Raw genomic sequence first — 19,856 nt, 5'->3', positions numbered from 1 at the left:
AGTCTGCCTAACTCCCCCTCAGTTTGCTCCTTATTCCCAGGATTTGGGCCCTGAGGTTGGATTACAAACGCATGCCCAGAGCTGAGCTCCCGTATCCTTCCCGGAGTTCCGCTGCCCCAGCCACAGCGAATGCAAATGGACGCAGAACCTGTCCTGTGGCTTGTTTTGCATTGAAACATCACAGAGGCTGTTCACGTGCCTGGGAGACTGAGCTTTCGGTCCCTGTAGCCCCAAGCCCATGAGGCTGAGCGTCCGGCGTGGCACCACTGTTCTCGAGCGCTGAGGGGACACGCCCCTGCCCAGCAAGCCTGACACCTGGAGCAACATGGGTCCACTGAGCACAAAGCGGCTGCCGTGTAACTAAGATTTATCCCATATCCCAATACATTCTTGCAGGTGGGGGAAGTCAGGCAGTACGCGAGGGCGTTTCTGAAAGTGTGGAAAAAATGGAATTAAAAGATAAGTTTGTTTTACTGCCCCCAAATTTTGAAATCCATGCATAGTTTTCTCATCACACACATTTCCATGAACTTTTTAAAAAGATTTATGTGAAAGGCAGAGTCACAGAGCGAGAGACAGAGAGGGAGACTCTTCCACCTGCCCGTTCACTTCCCCAAATGGCTGCAATGGCCAGAGCTGGGCCAGGCTGAAACCAAGAGCCTGGAGCTCAGCCTAAGTCTCCCATGTGGGTGCAGGGGCCCAGGCACCTGGGTGATCCCTCACTGCCTTCCCGGGCGCATTAGCAGGGAGCTGGGCGGGAAGTGGAGCAGCCGGGACTAGAACAGGTACTCGGATGTGGGCTGCACCACCGTGTCCGCCCCTCTGTGAAGACCCCTCAAAGGAATGCGATGTGTAGGTTCTGAGGCTGTGCGAGGGCACTGCAGAAGCCCTGGACACTCAGTGACCAGACGGGAAACGCTGGTCCTGCCGGTGATCTTGCACCCATCCATGTCACAGCTAGTTCCTGCTTTCTCTTGGGCAGGCAGCCGGCTGGGACTAATCCCGTCGCTCTGCGCTCCCTCAGCGGGTGAGGTCCTGGGCTGGGGCTGCTGCAGGGCACCGCGCAGTGCAGGAAAGCGGCGATGATGCAACAGCCCAGCCTGGGCCTCGATGGTTTCAGCCGCACAAGGGGTTCCTACTAATAAGGAAACCCATGTTGGAAAGACAAGGAACACAGGTCCTACGCCGGCCCTGGTGGCTGGCCTGAGGCTCACAGCAGCTCTGGCTGGGTGGTGAGGGCAGAGGGTTCAGGGGGCTGTGGGAACAGTGCTGGGCTTGGGTTCAAGCCCTGGGTCCTCCCTGCTGGGTTCCAGACCTTGGACAAAGGAGAGAAAATATAGGTGCTGTCAGCTGTGTCACCAGGCCCTGTCCCCAGCACTTTAAGCAGGGTAATTCATTGGATTCTCCACTGTGTCTTCATGAGGAGGACCCTGGCCTCACCTCCCTGCAGTGGGGGAAATTGAGGCAGGGGGTGGATCAACAACATGTCCAGGTTTGCCTCTTGGCATGTTGGGCAGAGCCGGGGTCTGCGGGTCCTCCCCTCCTCTCCCCTGTACCTCCAGCCTTTAGACAAGAACGTGTTAAGCCCGCCCTCGGGGTCAGATGCATTGCATGGACCCCCTCTGCCGAGAACTTGCTTGGCCCTGACGCTCCCAGCTCTCAGAACGCGGGCCCCGCCTGCAGGCGGCTGTAGCCTAGCTTAGGAGGCCAGAGCAGCAGCCCAGCGCTCTGCCAGGTCCCTGAGGGACGCGACGCAGAGGCTGCCCAGCCTGTGCCTCCTGCTCCCCAGACCCACGCCGCACCTGTTCCGGGGCGCTGGCCGGGCAGGGGACCTCACGTGTGACTCCTGCTCTGCTTGTCCTAGCGGAGAAGAAGATGATGAGCTCAGCCTCGGCAGCAGGAGCCCAGCAGATCTACTCCCAGGGAAGCCCGTTCACCCCGGGACACTCGGGGAAGGCCTTCAGGTACGTGTGGGAGAGTGCAGAGGGGCCGGCGTCGGGGGGACGGTGCCCTGGTCTCAGAGTTGGGCAAGGATGGGTCAGCACACGCGTCCTGGCCCCCAGGCCCTGCACCTCTGCGTTGCCATAGATACTGGGTGTCAGTCACTCCTCCCTGGGTGAGAAAGGCCCCAGCCGCTGTGTTCTGAAGCTGTGCCTGTGAGGAAGGAAGTGGTCTGGCCTCTAGCTGGGGACGGCTGACAGGGCGGCAGGAAGCGAATGGGATCCTGGTTCTCAGACACCACAGCCGCGTCCCTGGGAGAGTGGACGACTCGAGCCATCATCGTGTCTGGGCGCCAGGGGCACAGGCAGAGCGCCAGCTTCCCCAAGGCGCTCAGACCCCATGCCCAGCCTCTGGGGACCTGGCCCAGGGCCCAAGCTGAACTTCCAGGTGTGGGCAGAGGCCAGGGCTGGGCAGCTGGGGCCAGTCGGCCCCGCACCCCCCAGGGAGGGCCCAGCCGAGAGAGACTGCCCTGGCCCTGGCGGAGTGAGGCTCTCACTCCCACACGGGTCCTTGGCCAGACCTGATGGTGGCTCGGGCCCGTCCCGCGGCCACACCTTGTGCCCTGCAGCTGCCTGCAGGCCCTGGTGAGCCCTGGTCAGTCACAGTGACTCTCTGGGGTCTGGATGATGGGATGGCAGCCCCAGAGCCTTCACGAGTGTGGGTCACATCACTGTTGAAGCAAGGTCAAGGCAAGGCCCCCCGACTCCACCTGGGGCTGCTGTGTGGTTCAGGTGCTCTGAACACATCGGCCAGGGGCCGTCTGTGCTGAGCCCTCGCTAGTCCTAGGAACGCTTTGCTGCTTGTGCCCCTGCTGGGGGGAAGACAGCAGGCAAGGAGAGGCCAAGGGGCAGGGGACAGGGGACCGCTCAAGGCTGTGTGACCAGAGAAGGCTCAGCCTGCCTGCCGTGGCCAGGCTCTGCCTCCTGACCAGGGCATGGGCGCGTGGGGGTGAGGAACCTGCAGGCAGAGCTAAGGAGGCTGAGATGGCGGCGCCTCAGGTGCCTGGATGTGGGGTTGGGAAACATCACTGAAACGGGGTGTGGAGGAAGTCGGGGTGCGGGGCAGCAGGGAGGCTGCAGGGGTGCTCAGCATAGATGGCCCGCGCGTCCAAGCTCCAGGGATTGAGCCAGGCTGAGGCTCTTGGGGAAACCAGCGTGGGGCGGGGGAGGGGGTGTTGGGAGCAATGTCAGAGAAGGTGAGGGAGGCCTGGGGGCGCTGGCCGTGTGGGGAAGGGGCCCAGTGTCCCTATCACATGAATGAGTGAATGGATGAATGAGTGGACGAATGAGTGAGTGGATGAATGAGTGATTGGATGAATGAATGACTGGATGAATGAATGAGTGGATGGATGAGTGAGTGGATGAATGAATGAGTGGATGGATGAATGAGTGCATGAATGAATGAGTGGATGGATGAATGAGTGGATGAGTGGATAGATGAGTGGATGAATGAGTGGATGAATGAATGAGTGGATAGATGAGTGAGTGGATAGATGAGTGGATGAATGAGTGAGTGGATGAATGAGTGGATGGATGAATGAGTGGATGAATGAATGAGTGGATGAATGAATGAGTGGATGGATGAATGAGTGGATGAAAGAGTGAGTGGATGGATGAGTGAGTGGGTGGATGAGTGAGTGGATGGATGAGTGAGTGGATGAAGGAATGAGTGGATGAAGGAATGAGTGGATGAAGGAATGAGTGGATGGATGAGTGGATGGATGAATGAGTGGATGGATGAATGAGTGGATGGATGAGTGGATGAATGAATGAGTGGATGAATGAATGAGTGGATGAATGAATGAATGGATGAATGAATGAATGAGTGGATGGATGAGTGAGTGGATGGATGAGTGAGTGGATGGATGAGTGGATGAATGGATGAGTGGATGAATGAATGAGTGGCTAGATGAGTGAGTGGATGGATGAGTGGATGGATGAATGAGTGGACAGATGAGTGAGTGGATGGATGGGTGGATGGATGAATGAGTGGACAGATGAATGAGTGGACAGATGAGTGGGTGGATGGATGAATGAGTGGATGGATGAGTGGACAGATGAGTGGGTGGATGCCTCTGAGGGCTCGAGCCTGGGGATGGAGCAGAATTCTCTGTAGCTCTGAGGAGCCAGGGCTGCTTCAGGATGGGGAGGGGGTGGACTGGGCCCCTGGCAGAACAGCATTGCTGGTGCCCCCAAGTGTGCCCCTCCCCAGACTCCTTCCTCTGTGGTCCCGCCAGCCTCGGCCCCTCGTGTCTGTGCCCGAGACCCCCCGGGGTGGGGGTGGGGGGCTGGCCCTTTGAGCCAGAGCACGCCTTTGCTGGGCCGGCCGTGTGAGTGACACGGGTCAGTCTCAGTCCTGGGCCGGGGACCCAGCCCCAAGCGGGTGTCAGTGTCAGGGAGGCCTCTGCAGGAGAAGTGGTGATCAGGAAACGTGCGCTGACCCTGTCCCTGCGTCAGGAAGGGGGTGGGGAGGGAGCCCTTTCCTCCGGAAACCACGGATTTGAAGAGGCGGGAATGGTGGGGTCCTCCCCCGAAGCCAAGGACCTCATCTTTACGGCGGCCAATGTAGGAGCCCTGTGACGTCCTTGGCTTCCCCGCCTTTCAGGGGGCGCCGAGTGCGTGGAGGGGCACTGGAGGGTCGTTAGGGCTCTCTGCTGCCTCCAGCCTGCTTTCCTCTCACAACCTGGCAGACCAACACCTCCACCAGAAGTCCTCCAGGATGGCCCGCTCGGCACCACTCCTTCGTTCTGCCCGTGTGCTGAGCGGGAGGGAGGGGCTGGGAGGAAACAAGCCAGCCCCCCACCCCCATTTCCATCTGTCAGAAGCTCATGGTGTACTCAGGAGACCCCAAAAGCCATCCTGCAGGAAGTGCCTGCGCCCCACAGGGCGGGGACTGAGACAGGCGTCAGAGAAGCAGCCTGCTGGGCCATGCAGATGACAGCGCACGCTCTGCTGGACACAGCAGGCGCCTAATAAAGACTCCTGGAGTTAAATTAAGCTGAAGGCAGAGGAGTCAAACAAACAGGAGCAGGAGGAAGTTAACGGTGCCGGCTGTGCTTGGTGGGTCAGCCCTGAGTGTCAGCCTGCAGCCTGGCCCCCAAATCCCGAGGCCTTAGCGGGGCCCCCAAAGGGACACATTAGCCAGCGTCCAGAGGAGCAGGTGAACGCCGAGAACGACTTTTCCTTCCAGGGAGCTTTGCCATTTGCAGGAACCAAACCACCTGCTGAGAGCCAGGGTTTGTCGGGGTTGGGCTGGGGGCTGAGCGGAGGCAAGCGCTGTGTGCCCGCGGGGGGCCAGAGGCGGAGTCGGGAGGGCAGGGACGGCCCTTGGTGGCCCAGCCAGGCTGGGGGCAGCTGGGGATCCCTCCTTTTCCTCCCTGCAGCTCATCAGTGGTGCATGTGCCTGGGGTGAACGACATTCAGTCCTCGTCGTCCACGGGCCAGAACATGTCCCAGATCTCCCGGCAGCTGAACCAGAGTCAGGTGGCCTGGACGGGGAGTCGGCCACCCTTTCCCGGACAGGTATGGGCATCTAGGGGGCACAGGACCCCGGGAACGTGCTTGTTAGGGTTGCCAACTCTTAGCATGGGGCGGTGCTCTGAGACAGAGCCAGCCGCCCTGGGAACAGCTGGCCCCACGGGAGCACCAGCCACCCCAGGGCCACTGTGACAGCTGCATCCCTGGTGGTGGCAACTCAGCAGCCTTTTCTCCGGAGGAGGGGGGCAGGTGCAGATGCCCCCCTCCCCCCAGCACAGCTCTGGTGCCGCTGTTGTTCCTGCCCCGGGAGGCCATAGGGACCCTCAGCTGCATGGTGTGCTGGCTGCCTTGGGGTGGGTGTTGGAGGGGCTGAGTGTCAATGCCAAGGCCTCCACGGCCCCTCCACCCATGTGGGGCTGATCTGAGGTCAAGACAGCCACGGAGAGTCTCTGTCCTCCAGGGCAGGCCGAGCCGCTGCCTGCTGCACCTGTCGCGGAGGTGACCGGGCGTCGGGGCGGGGGGTCTGTGGGTGACGCGTGCTCTCTCTCTGCTTCGTCCTGATGGTAGCAAATCCCATCCCAGTCCAGCAAGACTCAGTCGTCACCCTTTGGGATCGGAACGAGCCACACCTACCCGGCAGACCCCTCCTCCTACAGCCCCCTGTCCAGCCCAGCTACCTCCTCGCCGAGTGGGAACGCCTACTCCAGCCTGGCCAACAGGACTCCAGGGTTCGGTAGGTGGAGCGTGATGGAAAGAACCAAGCGAGTCAGCAGAACCAAGTGTTCTGGACACCAGCGTTCGGGGGGCTGAGCCCCAGGCTCCCAGAGTCCCAGGACGGGGTCTCCACTCTGGCAGCAAGGAGGCCTGGGATGTCCCTGAGACACTGGGTGCTTAAGTCTTAGCCTGGAGAAGTGGCCTTGGCACCCCCGAGGCCTGAAGACTGTGTACCTGTGCCCCTGTAGAGTCGCTGTGCTGTGGCCCTGGGCAAGACCTCAGGTCTAACCAAAGCACCATCCTGGGGTTTGTCGTCTTATTTCCCAAACCGTGAGGATACATAGTGACAGGATCGGAGACTTAGGTGAATGACAGCTGTACAGGTCTCTCCAAAAGGGGTCTGTGTCACCGAAGAACATCTTCCTGGTCCTGGTCAGCACAACCTCAGGCCATAAAGGGCCCAGTGACCGCCCCTCCGGGCAACTTCTCAGGAGCCTTGGCTGTAACCCCGCTCTCAGCGTCCACTGTGACTGCCCCCAGCACCTCTGCCGGGGCTGGGGTCCCTTTCACCTGGGGAGGGGCTCCTGAGAGGCACGAGCCGGTGCCCCTTCCCTCACAGCACAGTCACGGGGGCCAGCACTGACTCTGATGGCCGTGCACAGGGGTATGCAAACAGCGGGCCAGGGGCCGTCGCCTTTGCCCCTCTCCCACTCACAAGATGATTGTAACCACAACCATGGTGCTGCAGGCTAACCCTGGGCGAAGGAGCGCTGTGTGCTAGGCATTCACACATTTGAGTTCATTTAATGCATGCAGTGGCCCTCGGAGAGAGATGCCATTGCCCGGGTTCCTTCCCGTCTGCCCTCGTTGGCACCTTCTAATCGCTCCTGGGGGAGCCCGGGGCTGCGCAGGATTGGGACGTCCCAGCAGATGCCCCCGGGTTTATCTTCCTGAGACAGGGGCTGAGCCCTTCCGATGAGGGCGTGGAAGAAACTGTCACCTAGGGAAATTCAGGCTGGAACACCCCGCTTGGCCCTAGCGTCAGTCTCTCATGTGTGTGCATTGACAGCAGCAGTTTGCATGGAGCTGATGAGGCTTGGGCATGTGTGGGAGCCAGACTCTGCAGGAGCCGGCAGGGGAGGGAGCAGAGGGCGCCCCAGCTGGCCCCCAGGGCATGCGGAGCTCAGAGCAGAGCGGAAGGGGCGGGTGCTGGGGCCACCAGAGGAAGCAGGTGACCAGTGACTGGGAGGAGGGGCCTCAGGGTGGCTCACTCACAGCCCAGGTGACTGCTCCTGAGGAATGTGGGGAGGGACGCAGGGAAGGGGACAGGTGAGAGCAGGGGTGAGAGCAGTGCAGGTGATAGCAGGTGAGAGTTCCTGACTCCTGGCCCAGCCTTGGCTGTTGTGGCCATTTGGCGAGTGAACCAGTGGACGGAAAAATCTTTCTCTCACCTTCCCACTGTCGGTCACTCTGCCTTCCAAATACATAAATATTAAAATAATATGGCTTTCTGCGTGTCACCGGGCAGCAGGCACCTGCTGGTCGGCACTTCGGTGTTTCTTGGTGAAAAGGTGCAGTTACTGGCAGAGAAGTGGCTCAGAGGTGCTGTCCCGGGCTATGCGTGGCCTCGACACGTATGGCCTGGACGCCATTGTTTTCTTAGCAGGGACAGTGGCTTGGCTGTCATGGGTCATGTCCCTGGCTTTGGGTTCACCGTACGCTTTTCAGTTTAGATCGAGATAGCAATGAGTTCACTTGTGTCGCCCACCACGTGGGGTCCCTGCAGCTCCAGTTTGGTCACAGCAGCTCAGACCAGCGACCCTGAGGGGGAGCATCCCTGACCACACTCAGGAAACACATCGGGAACTCAGTGCCTCGCCTTCCGAGACCCACATCCTGCCCAGCCTGCCCCACCCAGCCCGGGTCTGCTTCCGACAGCGGAATCGAAAGGATTTGTCATTCCCAAGATGTCGGAAGCATGTAGAGGGTGTGTTAGAGATGGGGGAGCGGAGTGGGGGTGACCTGGGATGTGTGCACGCCCGCGCACGCTCTTCTGCTCTGGCTCCTGCCCCCCCCCCCACTCAGCCCTGTGGGTTTGGGGGAAGAGTAGAGCTCCCCCCATCCCTACCTGTTAGTGCTGAGACGGTGAGCTCTGGGGAGGGGCGTCAGCTGGGTGGTTGAAGGCAGGGTAGGACCCCCCCTCTGCACCCCCTCCCACCACCATATTAAGTGCCTGGCTTCCAGTTCCGGCCCCAGTCCTGGCCCCCGGGCCCAGGACGCCTCACTGCAGACATCAGGAGAGTGAACCAGAGGATGGGACATGCCCTCCCACTCTGCCAATTAAAACACAAAGACTTTTTTTTTTTTTTTTTTTTTTAAGTTGAGAGCTTAGCAGTCCCAGGGAGTTTGTGGTCCTTGTGGTGACGTTCAGTTGCTTTGTGCCCTAGGGCATTTGAAAGATATGTTGCCCCTTTGGTGGCTTGGTGCAAGCACATGGACACTCGAGGCTGGCTTATTCTCTGTTATAGGGAGCTGTCTGTTCACCATAGGGTCCCGGCAGGGTCTTAGTATTCCTCTCGTTAAGCTGATGAGAACGTGTCCAGCCGTCGCCAGGTGTGCCCTGGAGCGGGTGTGGATGGGGACAAAATCACCCCTGGCTGAGAACCGCCAAGCCCAGCCCAACCGTGCAGGTCCTGGGTGGGCCATCCGACGAGTCCCAGCTCCCAGAGCTGTGTGTACATCAGCTGAGTCACACCGGGGAGAGTGTGAGTGAGCGAGAGTGAAGTCATAGCACTGAGCTTCAGGTTAAAAAAAAAAACACGGTGTCATCCCCACCTTGACAGCCTCACAGCCTCCAATACTCCTGAGGTTGTGACCTGGGCTCCAAAAGCTGGCACGGGCGGGTGCAGCCAACAGCACAGTCCCTCTGGACCGCAGGTGGTCTGCACAGCCAGCTGGGCCTGGGCCAGCCCAAGCATTGCTCAGGAAGCCAACAGATCTAGAGAAACAGCGTGGACGGAGCCCAACTCGTGCTTAGTAGCTCTGTAGAGGGGTGGGTGCTTCCGAAAGTTCCTGGAGAAAGGAATTAAAAAGTTCATTTCAGTGCAGACAACTTTTGAGATCCGTGAATGCAAGGGGTGTTGAGAAAGTTCGTGGAAAATGCACATCATGAAAAAAATGCACCAAGATGATCTTATCTTTCAATTCCATTTTCTATGAACTTTTTGAATTGCGCTCATCCGTGGCTTTGGGAACACAGGATGTAGGGGGGACCACTGGAGTGTTTTCCAGAAAGAGGCTGGTAGAGGCCCACGTTGGGGGCAGGCTCCGTGCAGCCGCTACTGGCCGTCTGTGTACCTCCCGGCACAGGGCAGCCGGGCTAAGAACCCACAAGGCTGTGTCATCAGGAGAGGTTCTGCTGAAGTTCTTAGTGTCTGGCCAGAGAGGCCATTGCTACAATCAATAATCAATTGATTGATTCGCTTTCGGCAGCAGAGGCTGAAAGGGGGGCTGTCCCCTTAACCCCACCATCGGTCCCGTGGCCAGTGACGTCATCCGTGAGGTCCGCACTTGGGTCTGGGGCAGGTCCATTGCCACATCTCCCTGTGGCTGACCACACTTCCCTGGCAGGCGCTGTCCGCACGGCTGATTGCCCGAGTGCTCGCCGGTGTCCCCCCATGGGCTGAGCCGGTCTCGATGGCCACTGCTCTGCAGCCACCCCTGCCCAGTGTCAGGTGCATGGAAGGCGTTCACTTTGAACACTGTGCTTCTCAGATGCGCTCCCATGGCCTCCACTGCCAGCAAGACCCGGGTCTGGCGTGCATACATGTAAAGAGGTGGGCTAACTTCTTAACATCGTGGCTGGGAAGTGTGGATAATGGACCCATTTCTTAGGCATGCAAAGTATCTTTTTTTTGAAAGGTTTTATTTATTTTCTTGAAAGTCAGAATTACACAGAGAAGGAGAGGCAGAGAGAGAAAGAGAGAGAGAGAGAGAGAGAGAGAGGTCTTCCATCCGTTGGTTCACTCCCCAACTGGCCACAATGGCTGAAGCCAGGAGCCTGGAGACTCTCCAGGTCCCCCATGTAGGTGCAGGGGCCCAAGGACTTCTTCTGTTTCCCAGGCCGCAGCAGAGAGCTGGATCATAAGTGGAGCAGCCGGGACTAGAACCAGTGCTCATATGGGATGCCGGCACTGCAGGCGGTGGCTTTACCCACTATGCCACAGTGCGGGCCCCACAAAGTACCTTATATACATTACTTCCATTCATTTTCTCTTCACTCTGACTAAATTCTTTCCATCCTTCCTGAACTGTTTTATGCCATTTCAAAAGCAATCCAAATTGATTTTGTTTTCCCATTGCAAACACTTCACATGTTTTTAACATTTGATTTATTTGAGAGAGAGAGGGAGAGAGAGAGGAGTAGCCATCCACAAATTTCTTGCACATGCATGGATTTCAAAACTTCTTGCCCAAAAACAAACCTGTCTTTTATTTGCCTATCCCTTGAGCCTTTTGAAGCACCCGTGTACGTGCAGTGGCAGCCAGGGGCCCGGGTCACAATGGCAACGCAGGAAGTAGTCTCTGGAAGAGTAAATGAATGCGTCTGTTGGTGGGAGCAGAAGAGGCTGCTCCCATCGGCGTGTTCAGGAGACAGGGCGGACTCGGCCAGGGGGTTCCTGAGAAGGAGTTGGGAAAGAGGCGGTGATACCAGAGCCACACGCCGTGCTAGAAGTCAGCGAAACAGTATCAAAAAGGGAGCGGCAGGGCAGGCATTTAACCTAGCGCTTAGCACTGCGCTTGAGACATCAGCATCCCAAGCTGGAGGGCCTGGGTTCAAGTCCCAGCTCTGCCCTCTCGATTCCAGCATCCTGCTAATGAGCACCTGCAAGGCAGCACCTGGGAGACCTGGGTAGAGCTTCTGGCTCCTGGCTTCACACAGTCCTGGCTGTTTTGGGCATTTGGGGAGTGAACCAGCAGATGGGAGTGCGCTCTCTCTCTCTCTCTCTCTTTCTTTCTCTCTCTCTGTACCTCCTTTCTCTCCCTCTCTGCCCACCTCCTTTCTCGGTCTCCCCACCTCCTTCCCCCCTCTCTCTCTCTTTCCCACCTTCCTCCCTCTCAAATGAATTAAATAAACAATTTTTTAAAAAGAGAGTGGTTGAGAATGTCGCATGCCCAGGAGAAACTGAGAAGCGGAGAACTCTGAACACCTGCCGGAGCGGGCATGGCCATGCAGCTGCGGCTGTGGAGTGGCTGCAGGGGCCAGGGGAGGGGAGGAAAGAGAAAGATGCTGGCCTGAGGACAGAGGGGGTCCAGAGCTCTGATTCCTGAGGGGCAGCAGTCAGGGCGGTCCTCACGGATACACTGGAACCTTCCCACCACCTGCCCTGCCCTCCCGACGGTGGACGGGGGCCGTGCTGTCCTTTCCCTGCTGAGCCTGTCGGCCAGCTGTTCAGCCTCTGCGTGCCCTGGAACAGGCCAGGCACCTGCCAAGTGGTCATCCCCACCCGCCTCCTGCCAGGACTTGTGAGCCAGTCTGTCCTCTCTTAGCCCACCCTAGAGTTTAGATTCCCACATCAGGTCAGTGGGTACGATTCTTTGCAGAGCGGACTCCTTTGCGGTCCTGGCAGTCTGGTGTGCTAGCATTTCAGATTGCTAAGTATGCACGTTCTCAAAGATCTGTTTATTTTAAAAGTAGAGCCACAGAGAGAAAGGGAGATCTTCCACCCACTGGTTCACTCCCCAAATGGCTGTGGCAGCCGAAGCTGGGCTAGGCCAAAGCCAGGAGCCAGGAGCTCCATCCAGGTCTCCCACGCGGTGACAGTGGTCCACGCCCTTGGGCCATCTGCTGCTGCTTTCCCAGGGCCATTAGCAGGGAGCTGGATTGGAAGTGGAGCAGCCAGGACTTGAACTGCAGCTCTGATGTGTGATGCTGGCATTGCAGCAATGGCTTAACCCATCGTGCCACAGCACCGGCCTTTAGATGCATATTTTTTACAGCCGTGTCCCAGGTGCACAGTAGATTTAAGCCCCTTATGAGCTGAAGTACCCTGCCTTGCTTTTATAGAGCTCTTGGCCAACTGTTGATATGGTGAAGGGTTTGAAAAGCACCGATGATGCTTCGGGGAGCTTATGGGTTGTACTAAAGCCCTTTCTGTCTCAGGCAGAGTGTGTGTGTGTGTGTGTGTGTGTGTGTGTGTGAGAGAGAGAGAGAGAGAGGAGAGAGAGAGCCAGTCCAGTGATACATGGAGACACAGAGGGATTCCCGTCCTTGAACCCTTTCCGGCCTTACCCCAGATGAGCCCAGCGTCTGGGGGCAGGGTGTGGGTGGCGGAGGGTGGCCAGCCTGGTTGTTGAAAAGAGTGTGATGGGGCCTGTCCTATTCCCAGGGCTCAACAGACAGCCCATTGTCTCCAAAATGCTGCCACATGCCGGACGAGAACAGGAGTGCCCAGGTCTTTCATGTGCCTTGAGAACCCGCTGTGGTTGAATCCCAATAATGTTTCAGGCAAAATTCTCCCCCACCTTCCTCTTTTCTGTCTCTCCACCTGAGGCTTCTCGCGACCTGTTGGTGGAAGCCAGCAGCCCTCCTTCCTGCACCCACCGTGCTCAGAGGCAGCTTCTCCCCGGTCTGAGCAGAGCCCAGATCCCGCCCCTGCAGGCAGGAAAGGGCTGTGCCGTTCCTGGGCCCATAGTTGGGCCTTGTGAGAGGTCAGGTGCAGCTTTGGCCACAAAGACCGCCCGGGTAAGGCTGGTGGTTCCCAGGGGACGCTGAGCCCAGGCTGTCCCCTATCAGAACCAGAGCCGTGAAAGGGTGACCTCTGGGCCAGAGTATCTGGAATGACAGAGCGGTGTCTGCCTTCTCTTGCCAATGCCATGTCACCAGCAAGGGACCTCAGCACACTCTGGGTCCCACAGACCTCCCCCTGCTCCCCACGCCCTATCCCAGCCTCCACGAGCAGTCGCAAAGGGCACAGGAAGCTCCAAGGCTTGGCCACCTGGCCACCTGGCAGGTGCATCCAGGGAGAGCCACCCTCTCTGGCCAAGTCCCAGCATCCTTTGAGAGAGGGCTCCCATGTCTCTCCCACCTACTCAGCTTGTCACAGGCGGCCCCCGACTCATGAGTCTCCCCACGGTGATGCGAAAGTGATACCCGTTCTGTAGAAACCATTGTGCCGGTTTGGCATGTTGGACTAGCTCTCCAGAAAAAAGTCATTCATTCTGAGCTCAGAACTCCAGAATGTGCAAGGGATACGCGGCGCTCCACTGCCAGACACGCTTGGCGTTGGGGGCTTTTGCTCGCCTCCAGCCAACGCGAGAGTCTGGGCTCGCCGAAGGTCAGTGCGGCTAAGCTAGGCTGTTCGGTGGGTCACAAGCTGAGATGGGTGGAGGGGGCCATGTCACCACATCCTAAGCCGAGGAGCGTCTTGTGTCTGTCAGTCAGAGTGACAACAAGCACCCAGCCAGCCCCAGCGGGCAGGTGCCTTTCAGAAAAACAGGCCCCTTGAGCTACAGGAGTGCCTGGGTCTCAGAAACCGCGTGTGGCTTTTAAGGGACGTGTCGTGTCCGTCGGCTCTTTCAGCTGAAAGTGGACAAGGCAGCGGGCAGTTCCAGGGGCGGCCCTCGGAGGTCTGGTCACAGTGGCAGAGCCAGCACCACGGCCAGCAGAGCGGTGAGCAGCACTCCCACCAGCAGCCCGGTCAGACTGAAGTGTTCCAGGTAAATCGAGCGAGCACCGCCTTCCCGTAGGTACCGGCGCCTTCTCTCTGCTTCCGTTCCCCCTCGGTCTCAGCCGCACCACCGCCTGCCCAGTAGCCATCATGAGTTCTGGCCCGGCCTGGGGCTAGACAGGGGCCCCGGGGTAGGCGATCCCCTCCTGCCCAGCCCGAAGCTGCAGGTGCAGCTTTGCCAAAGGGGATGCCACGGCGGGAGACTTGTCCTAGCTCCGAACTCCAGGGCTGCCCAGGACTCAAGGCAGAAGTGAGGGCCCTCGGTTGCCTTTCCCTGCCTGACCTCCTCCTCGCCCTGCTGCACCTGGAACAGGGCAGGCAGACCCATCAGGCCCTCACCCCAGGGCCAGCCTGGCTGTGACTGAGCACGTCTCTCTGGTTGGGTGCAGGGTGTCGGCCCCTGGTTGCGGGTACCTGGGCTCCTTGCACCTCTCCAATGTTGGAGCCAGGCCTGGCTCACCCCGCAGGCCCAGGGCAGCCTTGGCCTGCCTGTGCAGCTGGGATGGACATCACTGTAGCCACCAGAGCAAGCAGGGCTCTCTGCCCCCTTGGGGCGTCCTCGGCTTCACAGTCAACTGCAGGCATTCCCATCAGTGGCGTTTCAAGCCCCTGGCCGCTCGCTCTGCCAAGTGCTCGGCCCCTCCCATCAGCCCCTTGCACTACACCCCCCCCCCCGCCCTGTTGGGCCCCAGAACCCAGCTCTGTAAATCAAGGGTGGGGGCAGGAGCCACGTTGGGGGAGGATCCTGGGACCCCTACCATCACAGTGCCCCACCTGCCTCCCACGCTTCTCTCCCACCAGAGCAGGCAGACCAGGGGTAGGACCCAGCCGTCATCAGGGTGCCGGAGCGGGCACAGCTTCCTTCCGCAGACAAGTGCCGTGCCCCGGGGCTGACGCCGCCCCGCCCCCGACTCTGGTTGCCCCTTCTTCCTCCTCCCGTGAGAACCCAGCTCCGCCCCTCCTGGGGCCTCACGGACGCCCCATGAGGCTGACTTCCCTCATGCAGGTCTCCGCGGTCACAATGCCGGAAAGAACTCTTGGTCGGTTATGAGACACCGGCTTGTTTACCGCAGGACTTAGCAGAGCTTCTGCTGTGCCCGTGGGGGCTTGTGGGTTTCTAGGAGGCAGGCCAGGGGCGCCTTGTCTCCCAAACTGGCTTGCCTGCCGAGTTCTTTCCTTGCGGAGTTTCACACGGGTTGAGGATTCCGCAGACACACGTGGGAAATTAGCCACAAGCAACTGAGAAAGCTGCATCCTCCCATTTTCTGTTGGGTAGACTGAGGCCCAGAGACCTGAAAACTGACGTCCAGCCGTGCGTGCAGGGATCTGGCCCTGCTCCCACTGAGGCTCCTCCCCCAGCCCCACTGTGCACCTGGCTGGAGTCCCGCCCCCCCCCACCTCCACCCCCAGGCAGCTCGCGTCCACTGAGACCCTGACTCAGCATTAGTGGTGTCCTGACATTTGCTTGCCTGTGCATGACAGCGAGATGCCAGCAGAATCCCCCCCGCACTCCCCGTTAGAGAGGTGGTGGCAGGGTGAGCGGCAGGCTGGGCTCCTGGATGAAGCCATTGACTCCCCTCCGGTTCTCCTTTCTTCTCCTCTGCAGGACATGCTGCCCATGCCGGGGGACCCCACCCAGGGCACCGGCAACTATAACATCGAAGACTTTGCCGACCTCGGCATGTTCCCGCCCTTCTCCGAGTAGCCAGGCTGCCGCTGTGCAGTGCCACCCACGAGGTGATGCCGGGGCCCCCTCGCCGGGCCTGCCCTGCCGCAGGACCCCCACCGGGAGCCACCCTGACCCCCACGTCCCCCCAGGCATGGCATCACTCAGCTCTAGTCCACAGCCCCGGCTGCCCAGCCCCTGACCCTGGTGCACGGCCGGGATTGGGCCTATTTATCGTCTTGTGCCTGTGTGTGTGCCCCGGAGCTGTGCCTGTTGGGTCCTTGCTGTGCTGTGAGAGGCGATTTACACCCTAACCAGAGCAGCTGATGCCCAGAGGGGCCTGCCAGCAGCGCAGGCCTGCTGGACTGGGCAGGGGGAGGGGTGGATGACGAGGTGAGCAGGGTGCCCAGCCTGTGTTCCCCGCGCTGGAGCCCAGGGGTGCAGGGGACACACGGGCGGGTGCCCCTCGGCTCAGCTCACCTGTCTGTGCGTCCCGTGTGCAGGGGGACACGAGTACGTAGTGCATTGTGACATGAACCGTCCATCCTAATGGCTGTGTTGTGCCCCGTGTGTGTGGTGTGTGAGCCCAGTGCCCGCAGTGAGCGTCACAGCCCAGCCGTGCAGCCTCACCTGACGGGAGGAGGCGCCGACCGGCCTCTGTCCTGAGCTGCCGCTTTAGTGGCCTCCAGGAGTCACGGCGCCAGAACCTGCTCCCTGGAATGCGTCAGTCCTGTAGCCCGTGCCCCACCCTGGTGGATGCAGGACCCAGCTCCTCCCACAGGAGCCGGCCCCTCCCTCCTCCAGCAGGCAGCCCTGGGGGCCCTCAGCCCCTCTGCCTCGGGTCCCAGCAGCTCTGTTGCTGCTGTCACATCCCTGTCTCCAGCCCTGCCCCACAGGTGGGCACAGACGCTCGTGGGAAGGCGCACCCCGAGCTCCCCCAAGGGCAGACGTGGGGTGGCCCAGGACAGTGGGCGTCCTCACAGCCTGTGCCGCCTTCCGCTCAGTGCTCCTGCAGGTGGTCTGGGGTCACGCTGGGCATGGGGGGTGGACGGTGTGAGAAGGCCTGGGCCTGGGCCTTCTGCTTTCAGCCCCCTTGGTGGGACAGCCGGGGCTTGGAAAGGGACACAGTGCAGGTCTCTGGGGGAAGGAAGGCTTGGGGCCCAGTCCAGGACCCTGAATCCAACAGGAGCCAAGGTCCCAGCTCACCGTGCTTCGCTCTCATTTGGGGGCGATGAATTGAGAATCTGTACCCCCCTACACCTTCCCGGCCTCCCCTCCCATGCCCTTCACACAAATGAGGGCTCCCTTGGCCTCTCCTTTCTCTCCTGTGAGCCTCACCTCCGCTGTCTAATCCCCACCCTGAAGCAGCGCCCTCGCCCCGACTCCCAGGTGGCACAGAGAAGTCCTGCTGGGGCCCGGGCAGGTGGAACAGCCCCCCGTCCGGGAAAGCCCCCATGCCCACCACCCATCATCCAGACAGGCCCTCAGAGACAAGACTCTGGAGGGCCAGGGGCAGCGGCGTTGGTTCTGGGCTGCCTGAGGGCCGAGGGAACCCAGCGTGTGCAGAGCAGCAGGGGGCAGCGTGTGCTGTGCCTCCTGGGAGATCCGTGTGCCCAGTGTCGCTGAGGCAGCACCCACCAAGTCCAGCACGGCTCAGGGGAATGCCTTTGGCCTGCAGCCAGGTCCTCCGTTCCACCTTAACCCCTGACTTGATGGTTCCTTCAGTACCCTTGTGTACATAGGGGTGATTGGGCCCTGGGTTTAGATGCACCTGCTGTTCGCGCCAACCTTCTCCCTGCTGGGGAAGTGGCAGGGGCTGTCCCCACTGAGCCACCCCCAGAACAGGCTTCCCTCTGTGCCCCCTGCCCTGAAGGTCACCTCTGTGTCCAGCAGCCCAGGAGCCTGTTTATTCCCCACCCCCCTTAAAAAAAACAAAGGCACAGAAATAGCTTATGGAGCACAGGAGTGTTGCCCGGGGAGATGAACGTGGACTTCCCGTGGCCTCTGGCTGCTGGGTTCAGAGGTCCGGGGGAATGGGGCGGGGCCATGCATTTGGTTTCTGCCCTCTGGTTTGGGGAGGGAACTTGGAGGACTTTCTTAGGTGCATGCAGAGGTGAGCACAGGGACTGGGGGCCTGGCCTTGCCGTCCTGGGCTCTGCCGGGCACTGAGGGGCTGCCACAGAGAGAGGAGAGGACCCCTTCCCCCAGTGACTCTGCGTCCACTGTTCTCATTTGAGCAGGATTTAGGGTGCAGCCAACTCCAGCCTTGGTCCTGGGAGGCGATGACCCGTGGGTGGCAGCCAGGTGAGGCTCCCTCCGGTGCAGCCTCTCCCTGGGGCCCCGAGTGGGGACTCGCTGTCCGGCTCGCAGCCTGTGCTGTCCGGGTCCTGCTCCACGTTTTGACTGTGATTTATAGAAACCATCACAAGACCAACAAGCCAGGGAGAGGGAGGGCAGGACCCCAGGATTAGGAGAACCTCGCAGCCCAGGGAATCAGAATTTAAAGGTCCAGGGGATGCAATTATCCTTGTGTGCAGAAAACCCCCCGTACCTGTCCTGCTCAGCCCAGGAGGCCAGAAAGCCATGGACCCACCTGTTGCCTGGTCCCTCACCTGTGCCCTGCCAGCTGTCTCCCGCCGGAGACAGAGGCCATGCTGAGTTAGGCAAGCGGCACACGTGAGCCGATGTGGCCCTGAGACTCACCCCACTCACACCTCCTAGGCGTTCCCCTGGCCTCACTCAGGCTATCTGGAAAAGGCATGCAGTGGCTGCCTGAGCCATTGGCCAGGACACACGCCCTGCCCACAACTGGGTCAGTGACTGGGACAAGGGCCATGCTGCCTGTCCATTCTCCCCCCCTGGTTCTGGTTTCAGGGAGTGATGAAGCCGTCACAGAGCCAGCCGCTTCCCCTGCTTCCTATCATAGCCAGATCAAGCCTTGTGTCCTTTCATGAGCAGTGGGCGTGACGCCCCGTGAGGTCAGGGCACTTACAGGGAGGAGGCTCAGTCCCCCGTGTCGGCGGGAGCAGGTGGCATTCTCCTCCCTCCCCCACGGCTCCGTGACCACCTGATGAGCTGTGCTGCCACGGGCGCACCTGCTCCGGGACACCCATGCCTTGTCTCATAAGTGAGGGCAAGCCACAAACCTCGCCGTAGCCAGGAAGAAGTCAGATGAGAAACGCTCTGTATTGCCAAGAAAGAAAGGTTTGGGCATGGGGTCGCTGTGTCCTGACCTGCCTGGGTCCCCTTCTCTTCCATCCCCCACCAAGCCCGTGTAGTGCGGGGCCAGAAAGGTTTGGGCCTGGAGTCACTGTGTCCTGACCTACCGGGGTCCCCTTCTCTTCCATCCCCCACCAAGCCCGTGTAGTGCGGGGCCAGAAAGGTTTGGGCGTGGAGTCACTGTGTCCTGACCTACCGGGGTCCCCTTCTCTTCCATCCCCCACCAAGCCCGTGTAGTGCGGGGCCAGGAGCCACCTGATTGTCCGTCTCTCCCTGACTGCCTGCAGTCTGGGGTCAACTTGAAGACAGTGTCACATGCAGCGCTTCCGGGGACTTGTCGCTCTCATCAGGCACCTGCGGAAAGCCCATGAGGCACTGGCCGGAAAAGGAGCAAGAGGGAGGTTCCACAGACCGTGCATGAGCCGGGCAGTGTGCTTCCTCTAACCATCTCTGTTCCCTTTAACAAAGACACCAGATCTGCAAGCAGGCTTCTGTGGACAGTGTTAAGCACTTAATCATTTCTGTGTTAACCTTTCTTCCTATGGGTGTGACCTGTGCTGTGCATAAATCATCATTTGTATTTCTTGAATGTTCTCTAAGACTAACAGTTATTAAGTCGGTTGTGTATATGTGTAACTAATGTAACTGCCTTTTCAAATTTCATTACAATAAAAATGACCTAGCGCTGCAACAGTGAATGGCCCTGGCCAACTTTGTCATCCGATTCAGCATGCAGCGTTGCCCTGGGCGCTTGCTGTGACTTGTCCCACACTGTTTCCTCGGGGCTGCGCGTTCCCCTGACCAGCGAGGGTGCAAAGGACACGTGTGCTAATGGACAGCCTGTGAGGGCTGCGGCTGCCTTCCATAGAAGAGAAACGGGAGGAGCCAGTATTGCAGTTCGGTGAGTCCAGCCGCTGTGACACCGGCATCCCGTATCGGGATTCGAGCCCCGGCTCTACTCCCGACTCCAGCTTCCTGCTAGTGCACACCCCGGGAGGCAGCAGGGGATGGCTCAGGTGCCTGGGTCCCAGCCACGCATGTGGGAGACCC

The 19,856-nt window shown here is 59.8% G+C and overlaps 1 protein-coding gene across 8 annotated transcripts in view; it reads left to right on the top strand.

Annotated features, from left to right (window-relative positions):
* The window catches only part of ARNT2 (aryl hydrocarbon receptor nuclear translocator 2), a 189,885-nt gene extending 170,388 nt beyond the window's left edge, over positions 1-19,497 (top strand). For 5 of the 8 annotated variants that reach the window (XM_051834295.3, XM_051834289.3, XM_051834292.3 and 2 more), the window contains exons 15-19: positions 1,865-1,964; positions 5,384-5,522; positions 6,045-6,210; positions 13,774-13,910; positions 15,528-19,497. In XM_051834295.3, the coding sequence (XP_051690255.2) occupies positions 1,865-1,964; positions 5,384-5,522; positions 6,045-6,210; positions 13,774-13,910; positions 15,528-15,626 (641 nt within the window). In that variant the 3' untranslated portion in view covers positions 15,627-19,497. Of the gene's footprint in view, positions 1-1,864; positions 1,965-5,383; positions 5,523-6,044; positions 6,211-13,773; positions 13,941-15,527 lie in introns of all 8 variants that reach the window. The other 3 variants (XM_051834290.3, XM_089309526.1, XM_089309527.1) reach the window with 2 other exon arrangements.
* The last annotated feature ends 359 nt before the right edge of the window (positions 19,498-19,856 follow it).

Source organism: Oryctolagus cuniculus, chromosome 12 (genome assembly GCF_051225735.1).
Source record: "Oryctolagus cuniculus isolate XC-2025 breed Fujian yellow rabbit chromosome 12, ASM5122573v1, whole genome shotgun sequence".
Taxonomy (NCBI): Eukaryota; Metazoa; Chordata; class Mammalia; order Lagomorpha; family Leporidae; genus Oryctolagus; species Oryctolagus cuniculus.
The sequence above is the reverse complement of the archived record's forward strand: the minus strand, read 5'-3'. Positions and strand labels throughout refer to the sequence as shown.